We start from the raw sequence: 19,715 nt of genomic DNA on the forward strand, positions 1-19,715 counted from the left end.
GATGGCCTGGGGTTGCGACCCCCCCCCCCCAGGCAACGTGGTCCGGGAAATTTTTTGAAAAATGACGTGCCTGGAAATACATTTTATATCGTTTCAACACTAAAGATTAAACTGTAAGCAGATGCCGTTACTACAAGACAAAACTAGATAATAGTTTCAAATATTTTTTAAATTTCTCTGAGGCTTTGGGGGGGGATCTATCCCTTTATTTTTTTTTTTTTTTATCCCCCATAGGTACGCCACCGCTAAAAATCACAGAAGCTACCAGGGTTTTCTCTCAACCTCTCTAGTGGCTGCCAATGAAAACGCATGTAACTATCCATGAAGCAGTGGCATAGCGAGTGTGGGGCAATGGGGGTCAGGACCCCCCTGACACGTAGAAACACAATTACTTTGTTTCATCACAAAAGAAAACAAAATATTGGAAAATCATGAATCATGAGTCCCAACCAGTTGCTCGCACGCTATAAGTGGTCAGTGTCCACGGAGCATTTCAACACTGCTCCGCACAAAATTTATGAATTTTGCCATCGACACGGCAAATTTGCGGTTAAAATATCATATAAATCCAATCATCAATTATATAAATATGCCGCATTTGTCACACATGCAATTTTCACATATCATTATAATAATGATCATATTGTTTTTTTTACTTTCACAATTCTGAAGCATTTATTCTTCATAGTACACAATTTTTTTTACTGATATTAATTTTATATTTTGATAAGTAAGCATTAGAAAGGCAGTTTGATTCATAACAAAAATTCTAGATCCACACAGAACTGGGTGCTTGAATACATACCCCAAGTCCTCTAAGATCTTTGTTTCATCTTCATCATCATTTTTCTCATCGTTTCCAGTCCCATTCACCATTTTCTCGACCTTTTGAGAGATATCATTGTGCGTATCCTTCTCTTCATTCAGCATCTCACGTTTTCCCTTGATCACAATATCCTTTGATTTCCTCCGCTTTTCAACATCTTGAACAGGAGACAATTCTATGGCCAAATTCTTCAAATCTGGGCTCGATTCCTTGGAATTGCTTTTCTGGTTGTTGATGTTGTTCAAGTTAGCCACCTTCTTGCTAAGTGAATTCAACTTCCCGTTCCCGGAGTTATGATGGCTCCTCTGAAAAACATACACAATTAGATCATTGATATAGTTCACATACTGGGGAAGAGAGGAGTTCATTTGGAAAGGATATTTAATCCTTTCACCACTAAAGGCAGAAATATTCGGCAATATGTTTCTTCACCCAGAAGACGAAAGCTGAAAAAATGTCAGAGATTTTCCTAAGCAGCCAAACGAATGCCGAAAATATCGGGCTCCTTTCTCTCCCTCTTTTATGACAGTTGCTGGTAGGCAGAGTCTTAGTTTAGGGACCCAATGCAGCAGTGCTTAGGCCTTACTCTTGAAATCCAGGAGCAAGCACCCAGACCCCATGCCTTACATTACTCCTCTTTGCAGTAAGGGACTTCGGTCATATAACTGATTATTCAGTCATTTTGCAAAATAAATATTTGTTCCTTTCTCAAAAAACATACACTAAGAATTAAATTCTTTATCTTTTGAGCAGAGTTTACAATTTTTAAACACAAATATTTTACATGGTATGTCACTCCTATTGACAGAATTGTTAGAACTTCATTGGATGTTATCTGCAAGTTCATTAATAAATCCTTAAACAATATATGTATTTAAATGAACAATCATAAAATAAATATTCCACTTCAGATTAAGTAATATATGATATCTATGTAGTCGGGATTGCCACAATTTCAAAATGTAAATAACCAAAGGATCACTCATGAAAGAGATGAAAACCATGAGATGAAAATTTTGAAAAACTGTGAGATGAAAAAGTCCAGAGTTGACATCAAGGTGGCAAAGAAGTCAAGCCCTGCCTCTGTCCCAGCCCCTTATGAACAGATGCAAAATGTCATTAACAGCTTTCACCTCAGCTTTATTAATCGGAAAATGACGAAATTGTGTGCAAAAGAAAAACAAGTACAGTCAATTGACTGCCCTCAGTCATTCTAGTGTTAAACCTAATTAAGCAAAATTACTGAAATAAAATTCATTTTTATTGTTATGTATGAACTTCTGAATGACATACTGAGAATAGGCTTTTCAAATATGGAAAATATGCCTATGGAGGAGAGAATGAAATCGTCAATTGAAATGTACAAAAAAAAGATCTAGCCAGAATTGGCCACCCTGAACAGAAAAGGCTAGAAGTCATGAACACAAAATGTACCCAAAATCTTTTGATTACCTTTCCATTAGCACGAGGCCTGCCCTCTTTTGGAGGTGATGGTGAATGGACCTTTGAATTTCCACCAAGAGATGTCAGTGCTGGCAATGAAGTGGCTGAACTTGGCCGCTGAAATCGGGTTTGAGGGAAGCTCCTCCTTGCAGGCTCTTTGGCAGCAGTATCCATACCCAAGGAGCCTGATTTCTGATCCTTCTTAGCCAAAACCTTCGTAATGTTGCCAGCACTTTGGGACAGAGATGATCCTAAACCACCAGAATTTTCCACAGATGAAGTTTTCAGTAAATTAGCATTGAGGGAAGCCACTTTACTGGCAGGAGATATCCTGGATCTTGAAGATCTGTTTCTTACAGTTTCCCAACCTTGGGAGTCATCTGCAAACAGAAAGAGATGTCACTGGTAAAAAAACAATATAAATAGTAGTAATATATAGAGATCCGTGAATTTCGAGAGACGCGATATCGCAAAATAACGCGAAATCGGTAAAAAAATTAGATTATAGATAATCATAACAAAGACATACACATTCTTGGCAATGCAGCAACAGCGAGTTGGTAGAAGCCAAAGTTATACCCTCATCCCATAAGGCACTGGCTGATTTTAGGGCACATTTGTTACTAAAAAAGTGCGTCTCATGGGCCAGGAAAAATGGTGCCTCCTGAACATAAAAAGATGATGACTAAACTTTTATACGTGTAATGTACGAGGTGTGCGAGAAAAGTAATGAGACTGGCAGTACTGTGGGCGAACTGGCAACGCTGTGTCTACTGGCCTTTGATAGACCGATTTTTTCATATCTTCCACTTCCTCAGAGCGAGTTTCAACTCCATACATCTAACACATTATTTTTGACAGCGCCATCAGTGAAGTTGAGTTTTTGTTGTGTGTTACAAAAATGGAGCATCAGAATTTAGAGCAACTTTGTGTGATAAAGTATTGTGTTTAACTTGGTGAACCTGAGAGAGTGGCTTTTGAAAAGGTATGGTATGGTATTTGGAGCAGGCGACCGACAGCTGAGGTCATTTGCGCTATGAGGGAAGGGGTAGGTAAGGAAGGGTGGAGAGAAACCTAGCATCGGCATTAGCCAGCTCTTAACAGAAGGCACCAAGGGGACCACAGCGTAACGTCCCATCCGATGGACGGAGTGTTGCGCTTGAAATGTCCTCCACACAACACTCAAGCAGGGATCGGGCAGTCTCTGAAAATTCTCTGCCGCCGCCGGGATTTGAACCCGAGCCCACGGGGTGGGAAGCCAACACTCTAGCCACCACACCAACCCGATCCCCCGTTTGAAAAGCTGAAACTGGCCTATGGGGAACATAGCTTATAAAGAGCACAAGTTTTTTGCAGGTAGAAATCATTTTTGGAAGGCCGAGAACACATTGAAGATGATCCTTGCTCAGGAAGACCTTCAACTTCAAAAACTAACAAAAAAGTTGAAAGTGCGAGGGCACTAGTGAAATCCGACCATAGTTAAACATTAAGAATGATGAGTCAACAGTTAAATTTACACACTTTCATCATGCATCAGATTTTGACAGATGGTTTGAATATGCGAAATATTTCTGCTAAGAGTGATTTATGTGAGACAAGACATAGCAGACAAGTGGATGCTTCACCACGACTATGCCCAGCGTCACACAGCCATTTCCATTGGTGAATTTTTTACCTCTAAATGCATTGATGTTGTTCCTAAAACCCCCTATTCACCTGATTTGAGTCCTAGTGACTTCTTCCTTTTCCTAAAATTGAAAAATGTCCTCATAGGACATCATTTTGGAATTCTAGAGAGCTTTCAATAAACTGAGACCGACCAGTTAAAAGCCATGCCATTTCAAGACCTCCAACGCTGCGACCAAGAGTGGGAACAGCACCTCCACCTGTATATAGCTGCCTAAGGGAATTAGTTTGAAGGGGATAACATTATTTTTTGAAAAAAATAAATCTTTAGTTAGTATGAAATCAGTCTCATTACTTTTTTAACACTCCTCGTATATGTCACACAAAAAAGACAAAATACATCAGACTCCCGATTATCCGGCTGCGGTATATCCGGGTTGCGGATTATCCATGCATGATTTTCACTCTTGCTCAATATTTTCCGCGATCTTAAGAAAAAAATAAAATCGGATGCAAAATCATCAGAATTACCGCATTAATGCTAGGATGCACTGAGCTTATTATTTCCGTTAGAATCCCCTTAGTAAAATGGAAGCGATCGCGCGCTAGTTGCGTTCACAGGAGCACCATGTTCATGTTTTCCACGCCTTGCAGCACACGATCGCACTCCGTGATCACGGATACACGTCGCGCAGCAGTTGCTACCCAGGCAACTTTTGCGAGACGCGACTACGTGGTGCGGTGTCAGACAGTGAGGTTCCCGACGTCGAGCAGTGGTTTTGAAGCATTCGTGCTAACCACTTTTCTGTATCCGTGATCACACAGCCATGGATGTGTGGTTTTCAAAACCAGGCCTTACGTGGAGCATTAATAATACTAGTACAACCATGTTATCGCCGCTAAATACAGTGCAACCTCAATAAAACAAGACCCCACGGTTCTCCAATAAACACTCGCTATAGCAAATTGTCGCTTTACCGGAGGTGGAGCAAATAACAGCCAATATACCTGTTGCGAACAGTTATACAGGAACAGGAGTAGTGCGGTGACAGATAAATTTATATCCGATAAACGTAAGCATAAATCCAGACGAAAGGCGATGTTTTTTTTGCATCACTAAATTTCCTTACTCAAACAACGACTAACTATTCAAACAATTTATATGCGCCGCACTGAATAAAAATCATGCAACGCATATTTTTTTGGTCATGGTGTCTACCATCAAATGCTTTCTATTCACGCAACCCACGGACGTGCGGGTATGCTGCCGTCTGGTTTCTGCCGCCCGAGGAACAAAAGAAGATCAAGCATTCGCGAATGTTAATGCCACAATATTTTCACCAAAATGAACTACTTATTTATATCAAACGACAGTTTACTACATGAATTTGAGACTGAGCACTCCATGTTAACTTCATTTCTAACAGATCGCAAGAAATTACAGAGATAAGGGACTCTTGGTGAAGGTTTTCCGACGATCTCTCCGGCGAAACTCTCGCTATGGCGAGTGGCAACACCAAAAGGGCCTCGTAAAAACAAATTTTTTAACATGCTTATTATAGGGTTAATTGACGGTGCATCGGCTATTTATCGTAATGGCGGGGGTCTCGCAATAGCCCGTACAGTGAGTCCTCGTTTAACGTCACTTACCGTTCCTGAAAAATGTGACGATAAACGAAATGACGTTAATCGAAACATAATATCCCATAAGAAACAATGTAAAAAGTGAATATCGGCTCCTAAACCTCACAATTCCTACGCGAAAAATTTTTAGCGTATCATATATGGGGCGTTTTTTACAATGGGAATGCCAAGCTATGGCATAAATACGAGTTCCTGTCTTCATCGACCACAATAGCAGCAGTGACGTAAATCCTTCTCCATTTTTGTATCTTCCCGCATTTGCTTTTCGGCTTCGCTATGGTGGTCGCCCGGGCGAGCGTCGCCTGGGCATCATCATCGCTGAAACATCGTCGCAGTTAAAGGAGCCAAAATTATTGTGAACACGGCGAAAAAAGTGACGACAAAAACTCGGGGTTTTACTCGGAAAAATTCCTTGAAATCACTTTTTAGGTTCCTGAAAACCATTATGTCAAGTAAAACCTTGCGCACCTACCTAAGAATTCATTTTGCAGAAAATTTGCTAAAACCGTAATCGCAATTAACAATAAACACACCGTTTTACACTTCGTATAGACTGACTTTATTACCGCCGACAAAACGAACAACTTGCAACGCCCGCCGCTTCGCATTTTTTTCTCGCGCGAAATTTAAAAGCTTTGACGTTATCACGAAGCAAAGGTGCGATAAACGAATGCCGGTCTCAAAATTTTCGTGACGTTATCGCGAAATGACGTTAAACGGGGTGACGTAGAACGAGGACTCACTGTACTCGCTTTAACGAGGTTCCACTGTAGATCGCAAACTGGCAAAGAAAGCTCTCAATCAGTCCGAGAAGCATTCTAAAATAACAGAATAACTACATAAATAATAATAATTTGTTTGTTTTACGTAAATTATGAACACTAAAAGACATTAAAGTGAAATTTTGGGTTATCTGTGTTTTCCGATTATTCGTGCCGTATATATCCATCAATAGCCTGGATTATCGGGAGTGTACTGTATGACTGGTCAAGAGGGAGTGATGTATATTACAATTGAAATGGACAACCATATCCCTGGAACTTGGTTATAACGGCATCGGCTGTAACGTCAACTCGGGTTAAACGTCACATTTTATACAGACCAGCCAAAATTCAACATTTATGTTGTACGAAAACCCGTTTATATCGTCAACAAATATTGCGACGCTCGGGTATAGCGTCAAAAATTTTGTGATTCTTAGGTTGCAATAGTCGTAGTGTGATTGTATCATGTCCCAAATTCATAGAAACCATGTGTAGAAACATCAAAAGCAAACACAGGTCACAAGTTGGATGTTGAGCTCGTGATGGGATGCAACTCTTTTGTTTAATTGGTGTCTGGAGGGAGCGGGGGCTGTCCCACATACCTGGGTCTGGGTTAGGAGTAGATTTCAATGAACAGTGTTGTATATAGCAGAACATTGCGTTTTTACTTTGTCCTTTTGAATACGAATCGTTCCTTTACGAATATTGAATTTTTATTTGAGACAATTAAATAATCTGTTCGTTTAATTGCTTAAACTTATTTTGTTACAAAATTCATTATAATTTCATTTCATGTTAATTTTCTTATCACTGTATTCTAATCGTATTTTGTATGTTTTAAAGATTGTTTATATGCACATGGACAAATGTTTCTATGAAGGACTCATAGAAGAGCCACTTTTGTTTAAAGGTTATTATAAAATGTACTGCCGAGCATTGCCTTATTTGTATGTAATGGCAACCCCTAATCAAGACTTATCTTAACCTTTTCCCTACCGTACACGTATATATACGTGTGGACGTTTCCTGACCCGGGAGACCACGGGCGTATATGTACGTGTGAGATTTTCCCGGTCAAGAAAACGAAACCCGTATATATACGTTTTCTAGCTCTCCCCCTTTCAGGACGGTCGTGGGTTTAGGTCGCCTTTGTCTCGGGACCCAAAGCTTCGGGGTTTAGGATTAACCCTCCGAATCCGGGAGCAGGTACCCGGACCCTTCGTCTTTTATAACCCCTCTCAGCGGTAAGGGACAGCGGTCATACAATTGTTTATAGAGTCAATTTTCGAAATAAATATTTGTTCATTTCTCAAGAAATATAAACTAAGAATTGAACTGTTTGTCTTTTGAGCAGCGTTTAGAATTTTTAAACGAAATTCTACGACAAATATTAACTTATATCTTGAGTTACCTATGTATAAACATCAACATGGAAATTGTTGCTGCGTTAAATGCTTTGATAATGGCCTTAGAACTTCGTTTAAAATTTGACAATGCTCAGATAAAAATGAGGAATTATATTCTATGTCTGTAATTTACGTGCAAGCAACAATTATCCATTCGCTAAATACATATAAGCAATACATAAGTTGACCGCGAACCAATGCCGCAGGTATGGTCGTAAACCCGGAAAGAAGGGAGCACAACTACTCTCGGAGTCCGAGATAATGCAGAGTCCCACCGTGGAGGGGTCGAAAAAGGTTCAGCGAGACCCTTCTTAACGAATGCCCTCCAAAAATGCTCCGTACCACGAGAAAGAAGAGTCTCTTGGGGCTCGGTACAGCAGTCAAGCAAAGACGGAAACTCTGCGGTCTCGAAAGGGTTAAGGGGTGTCTAATTTCACTGTTAATGTATGCATATGTTGTAATATTTTGGGGCAGTGAAATAAATATCTTTATCTTTTATCCTTTCACTCAGATTTAAGGCTGCTTTTTTTACAACGTCACTCGGATAAAACGTTAAAAATCTTCTGGTCCCTTTGATGACGTTATAACCAAGTTCCAATGTATATTGTTTGTTTTACATAAATTGTGAACATTACAAGACATTTAAGTGAAATTTTGGATTATCCGTGTTTTCCGATTATTCCTGCCGTCTCTCCCCATCATTAGCCCGGATTATCGGGAGTGTACTGTATGACTGGTCAAGAGGGAGTGATGCATATTAAATTTGAAATGGACAACCATAAAAATGTGAAAATATGAAAACAGAGAGCTCACTGACCATCATCTCCAGCAGGGGGCTTCTTGCTCGCTTCAGTGCTAGGAATGTCACTTGGTGCTTCCTCTTTCAGATTCTGACTAGCCCTGGGTGATGTTTTAGCCAATGCCTCGGGACCTCCTTTGACCTTGTCGGCCCAGCTCCTAACAGTGGACGCAGATGATGTGGACGAAGCAGAGCTGTGCAGTGACGAATTGGATGCACTCTTCCTACCGCCCCTTGGATTCTGCTGCTCTGAAAGTTTGCTGCTGCCGCAATGGTGGACAGCCCATGAACTTCGTGACTATATGGTGTTAATATCAAAGAAAAGTACAGTGGACTATCAATAACTGGGACACCAAAAATCTAAACTGTCAATAATATAGATTTAATTGTGAGAAAAAATTCATTTACAGGGAATATTTTAACACCATGTAGATGGTTTGTCATGTGTTCTCGGTGCATATTTGAAACAATATTTCAGACAAAAAATCTGAAATGCCAACAATCTGGATTCCATTCTCACAAAAATAAATTACATTAAGTGAATGTTTGTAAGTCAAGTAACTGGAGAACATTAACGTGCAAGTAAAACTGAAAATATTTTGGCTTTATTCCACCCAACTAAGATGACCACCAAAGAGTATATTAAATATTTTTTTACTTTATAGAAAATCTTCCATCTCTAGAATAGGTACATACATACACCAAGTCTAAGCAATAAAATATCCCAGAATAGTTTCATTCAAGTATACTGGGACTAGCCGTGGTCATAACTTTTAAGGGTGCCAACCGCAATTTTTTGCACAATCCCAGACAAGGTCTGGTCCCAGTTAACATAGACTAAGATGACCTCTCAAGTTCATTTTCAATTTCATGAGCAGATCATTGTAGCAATGCAAAGATTGTATTAAAAACTGACTTAATTGATCAACTTAGCATGCATAAAAGATAAATTTCTTTTCTTGCCAAGAGAGATTTTTTAAATTGAAAACTCACTGTGTCACATGAGAACAACATGTTGCCATCAATTCACAGCAAAGTAGAGAGAATAATTGCATATAGTATTTGGTAGCTATAAAGACAAAAGGGACTGATTTCCTTTGACCAACAGGACAACAGGTTATGAACAAGGCACACAAATAAAATAATGCAGTCATATTACATGCAAACATATGTAGTGCTTATAAAATCGCTTCAGGCTTAATTTTGTGGAATAATGCTATATCCATGATTAAAACGCAAATGGTAATATCCACACTATTTTATTTAACACTTAACCGACCATGGTTTCGACACTTTGTGTCATTTTCAAGGTTTTAATCATGGATATGTAGTGCTATATGCCACGCCATATAGCCACAATGATTTTATTTCCTTCATTTGGTATAAAAATACTGACTAAAGCATGTGCTTTTGACAAAATAATATTTTGCTTTGTAACCAAAATGAAAAAAAAATATGTACACCAAAAATTCACAACATTCAAGGCATAAAATAAGATACCCACACTTTATAAACAATAAAAACAATTATTACCAACAAATAGCACTAGCTCTTTTTTCGTCACAGGTCTCTTAGATTTCATCAGGTTTTAATGCTTTAAAAAACAAACATTGAGTAAAAACATCCCATCCATTAAGCAAAGCACATTCGATTACAACCAAGCACACATCCATTTACTAGCCCCTAGGATAGCCCACCGCAGAGAATAAGGATGATGAATTTCCCCTCTCTTAAATTCAACCTACGTAAGACCTTCCTCAGAGTGTTCTTTGAACTAGAGTTATTGCATTCCATGACTTCTCCAGGTTATAATGGAAAAGCTTTCTTCTTAACTTTCTGGAGTTGCAGCTTGAGTCGGAGTAAAAATATTTTTTAACACGTAACCTGCCACACGATCCACCTGAGGGCAACACCTGACCCCTGCCCTCCTAGAGGACAAATTTACTATTTTCTCTTCATTTTTAGTAGCCACCATTGGGAAAAATGAGAAGTGAGTCATTATATGGACTTTGTGTGTATATACAAGGTGTGTTCAGAAAATAACGGAAACTCAATTTTTAAATATCTTGAAAGTTTGGAGAGTCCGACTGTCAATTTTTTCTTATTATGTATGTAAATACAAAAGCCTCTGAAGTAAGGTAAAATTTGCAGCTGTATTCATTTTTTACTCTGTCTGCGGCAGCCGCTAAGGTTAGAAGTGTTTTTACAAGCTGGACGATTTTCGGTTCACACTTCATTGCTTGTTCATGAAAATTTGGCCTAAAACAAAAATGTAACAATGCCCATATTTGCCAGACCAAATATACCCAAGAAAAACTGTTTTAATAGCAACTGCAAAGTGCACCCCAAAAAATGTTTGCATTGCCATAGCTCAGTAATTAAGAAGTAGCAACCCAATGCTTATGGACAAAAATGCTTAAAATTGTCTCCCCCACCACCTCTTCAAGTATTTCACATTCCTCATGAAACACCTTCAATAAATTATGAGAAGTGGTTCATTCATGATTTATTCCTTAATAGCAGATGGTTAACCAGATTTTCAACCAGAAGTTTTGCTGTTCACAGCAGAAGGGCAATTTCCGGTTTCATAGATCAAGTGGATTTTTCACACTGACAAAATCCCTGCTCAACATTCCAGTTTGTACCCCGCCTTTGAACAAAAATAGCATGACCCTCAATCTCCGAGTTCATCCAATATTGTCCCAAGCATTTTTTTACTTTTTATTCCTATAAAGGAAAATGAAAGCAATGTATTTTGCTGGCATTAAAAGGTGAAAACAAACACAATTGTAGTGATAACGGGAACCCCATTAGAGGAATATAAAAAATGTTTTGCACAGGGAAATGCAAGATTGGCTTGAAGGTTGTTCGCCAATGGAGAACACACTGAAGGAGATTTTGGGTACATCTTAAAACATTGAAGAGATAAAATTAAAAAATTATTACTGCTGGGCACCACTCATACATAACATAATAACTTATAAACACTAAACACTAATTAGCCTTGCTTTACATACACAAGCAGTAATGGTCCTTCCAAAGCCATGCAAAATCAATGCACATAATATGCATGATTAAAAAAAAAAGACAGGAAGTCAGGAATAAACCAACCAGGAACACATATTCAGACAGCATCTAATGAAACATTTTTGCCGTTAAAGCATTAATCAAAACCATGAGTTGCTAAAAAAAAGTAATTCTAATGCACAAAAAACAATAACAGACAACACCAGGACACATAGAGAGCAATAACGCTTTGGGTACCTGTATGTTGTTCATAGATGAGTGCACACCAAGAGTACGAACATTCCTCACTAACCCACTCAGGTTAGTTCGACCAGATGTAACACCCCCTCCAGGAGTGCCACTAGTCGGTCGCAGCTGTTGAAATAACGACTTTTATTTTCTTACAAGTCAAGGTTTAAGTACGACCAAAGAGAAAGGAATATCCAGTGCTCATGGTAAACAATGTAACATGAAATGGAGCAAAGTTCTGTAATTGAAATGATAGTGGCTTCCTTATGAGCCCACTAATGACAGTGGCATTGTAGTATGTGGCATAGAGTGATAACATCACCCAAGGTAATTCATGGTGATGGGGTGATGTTCTCAGAATCAAGCATTTGGTCAGACGACATTTCCTGTGAGCTGTTTGATAATTACATAAAATGTTTTTGCTTTTGCTTAATTTGTCACTCTGCTCACAAAATTATTGATCACTATGAATTTGAAATTTTATCGCAAGATTGAACCCTTTTAGTGCTATCCTTCTTCCCGGGGTACAGTCGAAAAATGCGGAGGCTATTTTAATAAAATGTAACAACTGGGAAATATAAACATCATATAGTTAATTTTTTAGATACATTTAAGCTGTTTTTTTTTAATTGATGAGATTAAATTGGACAATAATCACAACATTTTTATATGTTTACTGATATATTATTATTATAGTATTCTACCGATTAAGGTAGGTTTCCATGGAGTATTCGAGAAGCGATCTGGGAGCCTCCCTTTCCTTCCAGCACTGCCTACTGATATATAAGTTTTTTTATTACAATGCCCTCAAATTTAACAACAATAATGTAAAAGCCAATATATTGTCAAGCCACACTTTTCAGCCGAGATTACAAAGATGTTATGTAAATGAATTTGGCTAGCAGCCGCTAAAGACTCACACTGCTTAGATTCCTTGAGCATTTGAGAATACATAACTACCAGAGCTACATTGAGAACATCATATTGGCACTCCACCATTTTCCAGGTCCGACAGAAACAAATTAAGAGAGATAATTTGATAAACAGATAGTTATGGGAATTTGTTTCTCCCCAAAACAATAAAGGTCAGAGAGTTGGGGAGTCAAAGAGTTCCAGGTTCAGATCATGGGAAGCTTTTGGACACTCCCAAATGACTATCCTTGGAGTGCAAGGTGGGTCAAGAAAAGGAACTAGCCCCCCTTCCCCAAACTAAAATACAAACTATTCACCATGCAGCAATGGCTATACCTTTCTCTGAGGAACCATATTTGCATGAATCTAAGATTTTATCCCCCTACAGAATTTCATAAAAATTGGAATTGCCAAACAATCAGGAGCACAGCTCTTTCACATTTTAGATACATAAATTAAAGAATTTTCAATTCAATTTGACTATTTTTCTTTAGCTATTTCTCTACCTTCAACGATGAATGCCATTAAAGAGAAGCCCAAAGTGTTTCATTGATCCTTAACATTATAAAAAGTTTTCAATTATATTTTATTAAGCATTAACTTTTTCAATGGAGAATCATTAAAGAATTATGTATTTTGATCAAAGACTCCTCCATATTATACATTGAAATACATTGCATGTAGACGTATTCGCTATGGAATATTGAAGGGATACCCCAATATAATCAATGATTGAAAAATATAGTAGGCACCAATCGCACTACAGCTTATATACACCCATGTCTCGTATAGCGCAATTTCAATTAGCGCAATTTTGATTAGCGCAATTTCGATATAGCGCAAATTCGTTCCTCGGGGAAACATTGCAACGCAGTGTAGCCTAATCAAAAATCTAAACGCTCTCGTGATAAAACGTGAACTTGCGCTAAGTACACACTAAAATTTCTATCATTTTTCGCATATTAATATTATTGCTTGCCTCAAATTTTCTTCTTTGTTTATATATTAATCGAAATCCATTGCTGTGCAATGGCCAAAAGTATTACTCATCATTGGGTCCAGATAGCCGGCCTACCGAAGTAATTTATCTAGTCTCCTTAACAGAATGAATTAATTTAGATCATTAATTAAGCGTGGGGCTAGTGGAAATGAGTTTTTTTTTAAGCAATACTGGTGGAGACGTAATTTATGCCGTCGTAGGTTATCGGACGGTTGACTTCCAGGTAGAGGGTCTACGCTAAAGCCTTCAAGGTCATCGGTATTCGCGGGGGAGAAATGGAAAGGTGGCCGAGTTGCGCATATTGTTCATTATTTGGCGCGCCGAAGGCGCGTCATCAGCTGTTCCGGTAAATTCAATTACCCTAACCAGCCAGGAATAGCCTCAACATATAAGAGGGTCCGCTATAGAGTCTCAAACACAATAGCTTCGTTCCCTCCCCGCAGTCGTAGGCCCTCTGCGTCTCAAGAATACAGTTCAGCAGTAGAAGGTGATTTCGATAGAGCCATGCAGAGTAAAAACCAAGAGAAAATGGCAAAAATTAGGAATGTGAGTAGAAAAATCAAGAAAAACCATAAACCTAGAAGAGAAATTGATATGGGTCAATTGCTTTGAAAATGGAGAACGTCAGAGCAATATTACGCGGAAGTTTAAACGCACGATGCCTTATTCTGAATAAAGACGAAGTTAAAACATCAGTGACCTCAGCCGCACCAACTTCAACCAAGCGGTCTACACATACGGAAAGTTCATAGTGAATCAGTACAAAAAGACGAGAGTGGTAATCGCTCCGAGACATTTAGTGAAAGCTCCGGTTGGTTCCAGAATTTAAACGGCATGCTGGTATTTTCAATGCGGCGATATCAGGTGAATCTGCAAGTGTTGATAGCGTAGTCACCACAACATTTTCGGATGAACTCCAAGCTGTGATTGAAAGTGGCTCCTTTCCCCATCAACTAGTTTTTAGTGTTGACGAGACGATATTCTTTTGGAAAAGAATGCATTCTCGTTCATTCATTTTCAGGGAAGGAAAACTTGGATCAGGTTTCAAGGCATTTAAAGACTGTTTCGCGTAGCTGCTAAAGACTCGGAGGACTTCACATTAAAATGATTTATCATTCATAAACTCCGCTAGCTATGAAGTGGCATTCAAAGTAGCATTTGCCTGTCATTTCAATGAGCGACAAAAGGTCCTGGGTGACACAATAGTTGTTTTTCGACTGGTTTGAAAAATCGTCAACTACCGGCAATGCATTAAGAACCCCTGAGATAGCAGATGTTAGCCCACCCGCACGACAGGAGGGAATTTCAAAAGCACGTAAGAATTTTTTTTAACGTGAATAAAAGTCTTCAAATGCGTGCATACTATCTTTAAAGATGTTTTAAACTATAAAAATTTATATAAATAATGTTTTCTAAGGCTATTTATGGGAATATATATGTTTTAGAGGAAATTCAATACCCAAGACCTATGCTACCAGGAACGCATCCCTATCTTCCCAATGTTAAAACGCTCTCGTATTATAACGCAAATTCGTATAGCGCAAAGACCCCAAGGAACGTATCCCTTGCGCTATACGAGACATGGGTGTAAATACCTAGATAAATTTTTTCTAAAATCAATCATGGGTCAGCAATTGGAAGTCAGCTGAACACAAAATGATTTCATATGTTTAACATAAATTTTAACTTTCAATTACTTAATTTACTTAATAAATAATTCGATTTAGTGGCCTGTAAAGTGAATCTAATTAGTTCCTTAATCGAAAAAAAAATTTTAAGAAACCACATTAGTTCATAATATCCGATTTTCTTAAACCAAATAATGATGAGGTAATTTGAAAATATTGAATATGAAGAAAATTGTCAACAAGAAATACAGTTAGGTAATATTCCATACTGGCTATATGCCTGAGATAAACATATGTACAATCTATAGGTGCGGAAAGCTTGCAGACCGTACGTTTACAATATTGCATTGAAGATACCCCTCAAAAGGTGAGACAAAATATACACAAGAGAAAAGGGGTGTATTTGAAACATTCCCAAAACATTTAAAATACTAACACACAGAAGCATTTTACACTGAAAATAATGTGCAATAAAATTAGAGCAGGAAATGGGCATTAAAAGAGATATAATTTCTCAAATACATAGTCTGATTCCAGAGCAACATTTTACTAAGAACTTAACTATGTATTGGCTCTTTTTGAAAATTACTCTAGACATTAATTTAACCAAATATTGAGCATAAAAATTATTCTACCCATATGAGGATTTACGACAAATTGATAATCAGTTACTTTTATTACAATTTTACAGTGCTTTAAGGACCTGCATTCATAGAATTCTGACTGGCATTCAAAGGTTTGCTTTCCAATGAAGATTGAATGAAATGGACCATTAGCAGCAATCTTCATCAAAGAAAATTAAAATTCTAGAGCAAATAAAATTATTAAACTAGAGAGAGTATACATAGTAATGGAGGGAATTATTACCTGGCGCATAACAGATGGTGATGGCCTGCTGGTCCTGGCTGCGCTTTCAGTTGACGACTGCCTCTTTACAGACCACAAGCTAGATGCACTATTGGTCCCTTCAACAATGGTGCGACTCCTCATCAACCTTGGCACTGGACCAGATGCAGGAACAGCTGGAGATGAACGGGCAGCCAAACCGACTGATGGACCTCCAAGTGATGTCCTACCCAGCACAACTCTCGAAGGTAAGGCCCTGGACCTCATTATGTCCGCTCTTCCACGCCCTTTGGATATTTCCGGCTCACTTCTCTGGCTTCCTCTCATCCCAGGCACATCAGAGCCACTCTTAGACCCAACAACCCCCACAGAAAGTCCAGCAATTCCCCTACCACGGCCTCCGACCCTAGGAAGCACAACCCTAGTAGTCGACGCATCCTTGCCCAACCCCACGTTGACACCCTGCTCTTCACTTTTGGTAACCAACGGCCTTTGTCCAACTGGTTGTGATACCTTGCTCTGACCTGGGACTACCCTTGACACTTTTGTGGATTCACCACCAGGCTGAGAGGAACCAGAAGCAGATTTGGTCAGGTTGGAGGGCAAAGGACCTAAAATATCAGGATCCGGTTGGGTGGAAGAGTCGGTGGTTAGAGGAACTTGAGATTCTAATGGAGCTGCAAGTGATGCTTCCCACCCTGTTTGCTCTTCTTCTGTTTGAGATGCTTGGCTGACCATGTTCTTGGGCAAATCCTCCTCTGAAATAGCATGGCTCAACTGATCACTGGGAGGATTTTCACTCCCACATTCATTGTTTCCTACTGCAGCATCTACAATCACCAAATGATTTTCTCCTGCAGTTGATGGTTCTGGGGTGCCTGCAGTAACCTTTTCAACAGTTGACTGCTTGACAGAACTCTCACTAACCTCTGCAAGATCACCCGGTTTCTCATCTCCGATTTCATTCACAGCACTACATGAGGAATCAATGTTAACGGTGGTTGCATCTGTCTTAGCAATCATTAGTAAATTTTCAGTGGGATGATCTTTAGAAATGTCCAATTTGCCACATGATTCTTTCTTGGCTTCATCAACCTCAGAGAGAACACTCAGTGCAGACACAAGTTCTACCATTTCTTCAGGGGAGACTTCAGATGTGTCACTTGTGCATTTCCCTGGCTTTATCGTCTCTTCTACCTTTGACCTTTCCTTAGAAGGGTTTGATCTGAGGGGAGGAGAGTGCATGCTCAGAATTCTAGCAGCTAATGACCCCTCACAGGAATCTGGTGTGTTGCCATCAATTTTCACAGAATGCTTGCTGGAAACTCCTTTCTCAAATGAGGATAAGGTGTGAGCCTGCAAAAATTAAAATCCATCTTGAAGCACCACAGAACACAAACTAGCATCTATAGCATCAATGAAATAAATCCACACAAAAATAAACTGACTCTAAACTCCAGTGAAAATTATTTGTACATTTATAATGAGAGCAGAATTTTAGTTATAATACTTTGCTATAAAATACTGAATCTTTCAGCATTTAATAGCATTTCCAAGTCAAGATTTAAGGACCTTGATGACAGCAAGACAGATTTTGGAATGAAACTAAGGTCTGAGGATTTTTTACTCATATACTTCCTGCATTGATTCAGATTTGCAAAGTTCAGTTTTGAATGTAAGTAATAAGTGTAGAAACTTCTGCATCAAAGCTAGTTTTACTATCATTCCAAAGCTTTTATCTCATTACATTTCCAAATGGATTTATAATTCAGAAGCATTTTTCTAAATTTGGAAAGTTTTCTGATCAACAATTCATGCCTTTTGCTGTTCAAATGGTTGAAGTAATATTGAGAATGGTGAATAATCACTTGATGCTAGTAACAACTGCATTAAGCCCAGCATACTCAACCACCTCAATGGCAAAAAAATTCTTAATTAATGGCAGCATTAACTACCATGATAATGAAGAGACCGAGAGACAAATACAAACCTTTCCTGGAGAGGATTTCCTGATTTCCCAAGTAAGAGATGTGGGACGCTGCGGAGGAGGCGTATTTTCAAAGTCCCATTTCAATTTGAACCATTCAATCAAGTTGTAGAAGTCTCGGGTGTAATTTTCCAGCACCATGATTACTTCCTTAAATTACAAAAAATGACATAGTAAGCAAATGAAATTTCAAGAAATCAAACTTTAAAATCACAACTCACCTTGCATTCTGTGATGCTTTCATCACTCTCGCATGTTTGGTAGATATCATCAACAGCCCGCTGAAGGTTGCCAAAGAGAAATGCCCAGTAACGAGCTTGAAGTTCTGCAGAGGAAGTATAAAATAACACACCGAATATTAGTACTGATGACCAAAACTGCTACTTCAAAACGTAAAGTGTATTCATAACAAATTCAGTCAACACCATTGGATGTTTCAGAGTTAGTTTGACCATACAATTAACACTTGCATCCCTTTACAAACACTAAATACCAGCAATGACAGAAGGAGCCCTTCCTCAGGAATAAAAATGGAACATAAAACTAATTCTCACTGAGCCACACGAGGAAAAATTAACAAGAGGGCAGTTAAAACTCAATACACTCACCAGATTTTTTATCTCGTCCCGTTGATGCTGATCTCACTCTAGATTTTGTTAACGATGAGGACCGTTTGGTGGGTCTTAGATTTTCTTCCTTTTTTCCATCAGCGACAGGACCCCTTGGGGATGTGGGAGGCTTCTTTAGTGACACTTTGGCTGAACATGAAAGGGATAAACATTTATATTAAACGAACAACGTAAAGCGACCATTTAACAGTGGTCAGAAGAATGAAGATAATTCTTGTCCATGCATGGACTCAATCAGTCTAATGTAAGTAACAGGATAACAGCACTGGCTCAGTATACATCTCCAAAAATATAATATATATTAGCATACGAAGATTATATGCAGCACCATCAAAATACTACATTCAAAACGACATTTAAACTCATTATAGTTCATCCACAAATGTAACTTACATGTTTCAGATTGAGATTGATCTACAGGAACGCTGAAGGCTATTAAATTCCTCGCAGCACGTCCCTCTTCCTGGACCAGCAACCGCACTTCTTCCATTGCAAGAGTTTTTCTGAAACTCTGTTTTAAACGCAACGAATCTGTCATATTCACTATCATTCATTAAACATTCATAATTACGAAGTTGAACTAAATATTACAATTAAAGGACCATGCCAACATTCTACTTCACTATATAGTCTTTGGAAGCAACAGATTTAACGTGCTTCAGTTATACGGGAGCCCGAAAGCATTTGGCCACTAAACACGACATAAACAAATGTTTTCACTTTCGCTAGAGCACACATGATCGCAGAACCCACAGCTGTTCTTAATGATGGGGAAACAAGAATTTTAAAGGGTACGCACCCGGAAGAGAAAGACCTTTCCTTAATAAATGCATTAAAAAAGCTTCACTTCCCACACAAAACTCCTTAGCGTTATTTTTTTTACTTCTAACTAGGAAATATGAAACAAAGCGCACTACAATATACGGCTGATGAATTTCTCATCGGCTTCT

General features: G+C 38.6%; 1 protein-coding gene across 4 annotated transcripts in view; it reads right to left on the bottom strand.

Annotated features, from left to right (window-relative positions):
* Positions 1-19,715, bottom strand: part of LOC124169862 (S phase cyclin A-associated protein in the endoplasmic reticulum) — a 215,495-nt gene extending 195,780 nt beyond the window's left edge. For 2 of the 4 annotated variants that reach the window (XM_046548664.1, XM_046548663.1), the window contains exons 1-9: positions 19,159-19,715; positions 18,745-18,894; positions 18,358-18,461; positions 18,140-18,286; positions 16,171-17,505; positions 11,773-11,889; positions 8,527-8,806; positions 2,279-2,649; positions 806-1,131 (exon numbers count right to left, since the gene is read on the bottom strand). In XM_046548664.1, coding sequence (XP_046404620.1) covers positions 806-1,131; positions 2,279-2,649; positions 8,527-8,806; positions 11,773-11,889; positions 16,171-17,505; positions 18,140-18,286; positions 18,358-18,461; positions 18,745-18,894; positions 19,159-19,315 — 2,987 coding nt within the window. In that variant the 5' untranslated portion in view covers positions 19,316-19,715. The remainder of the gene's footprint in view (positions 1-805; positions 1,132-2,278; positions 2,650-8,526; positions 8,807-11,772; positions 11,890-16,170; positions 17,506-18,139; positions 18,287-18,357; positions 18,462-18,744; positions 18,895-19,158) is intronic. The other 2 variants (XM_046548665.1, XM_046548666.1) reach the window with 2 other exon arrangements.

Source organism: Ischnura elegans, chromosome 12 (genome assembly GCF_921293095.1).
Source record: "Ischnura elegans chromosome 12, ioIscEleg1.1, whole genome shotgun sequence".
Classification (NCBI taxonomy): Eukaryota; Metazoa; Arthropoda; class Insecta; order Odonata; family Coenagrionidae; genus Ischnura; species Ischnura elegans.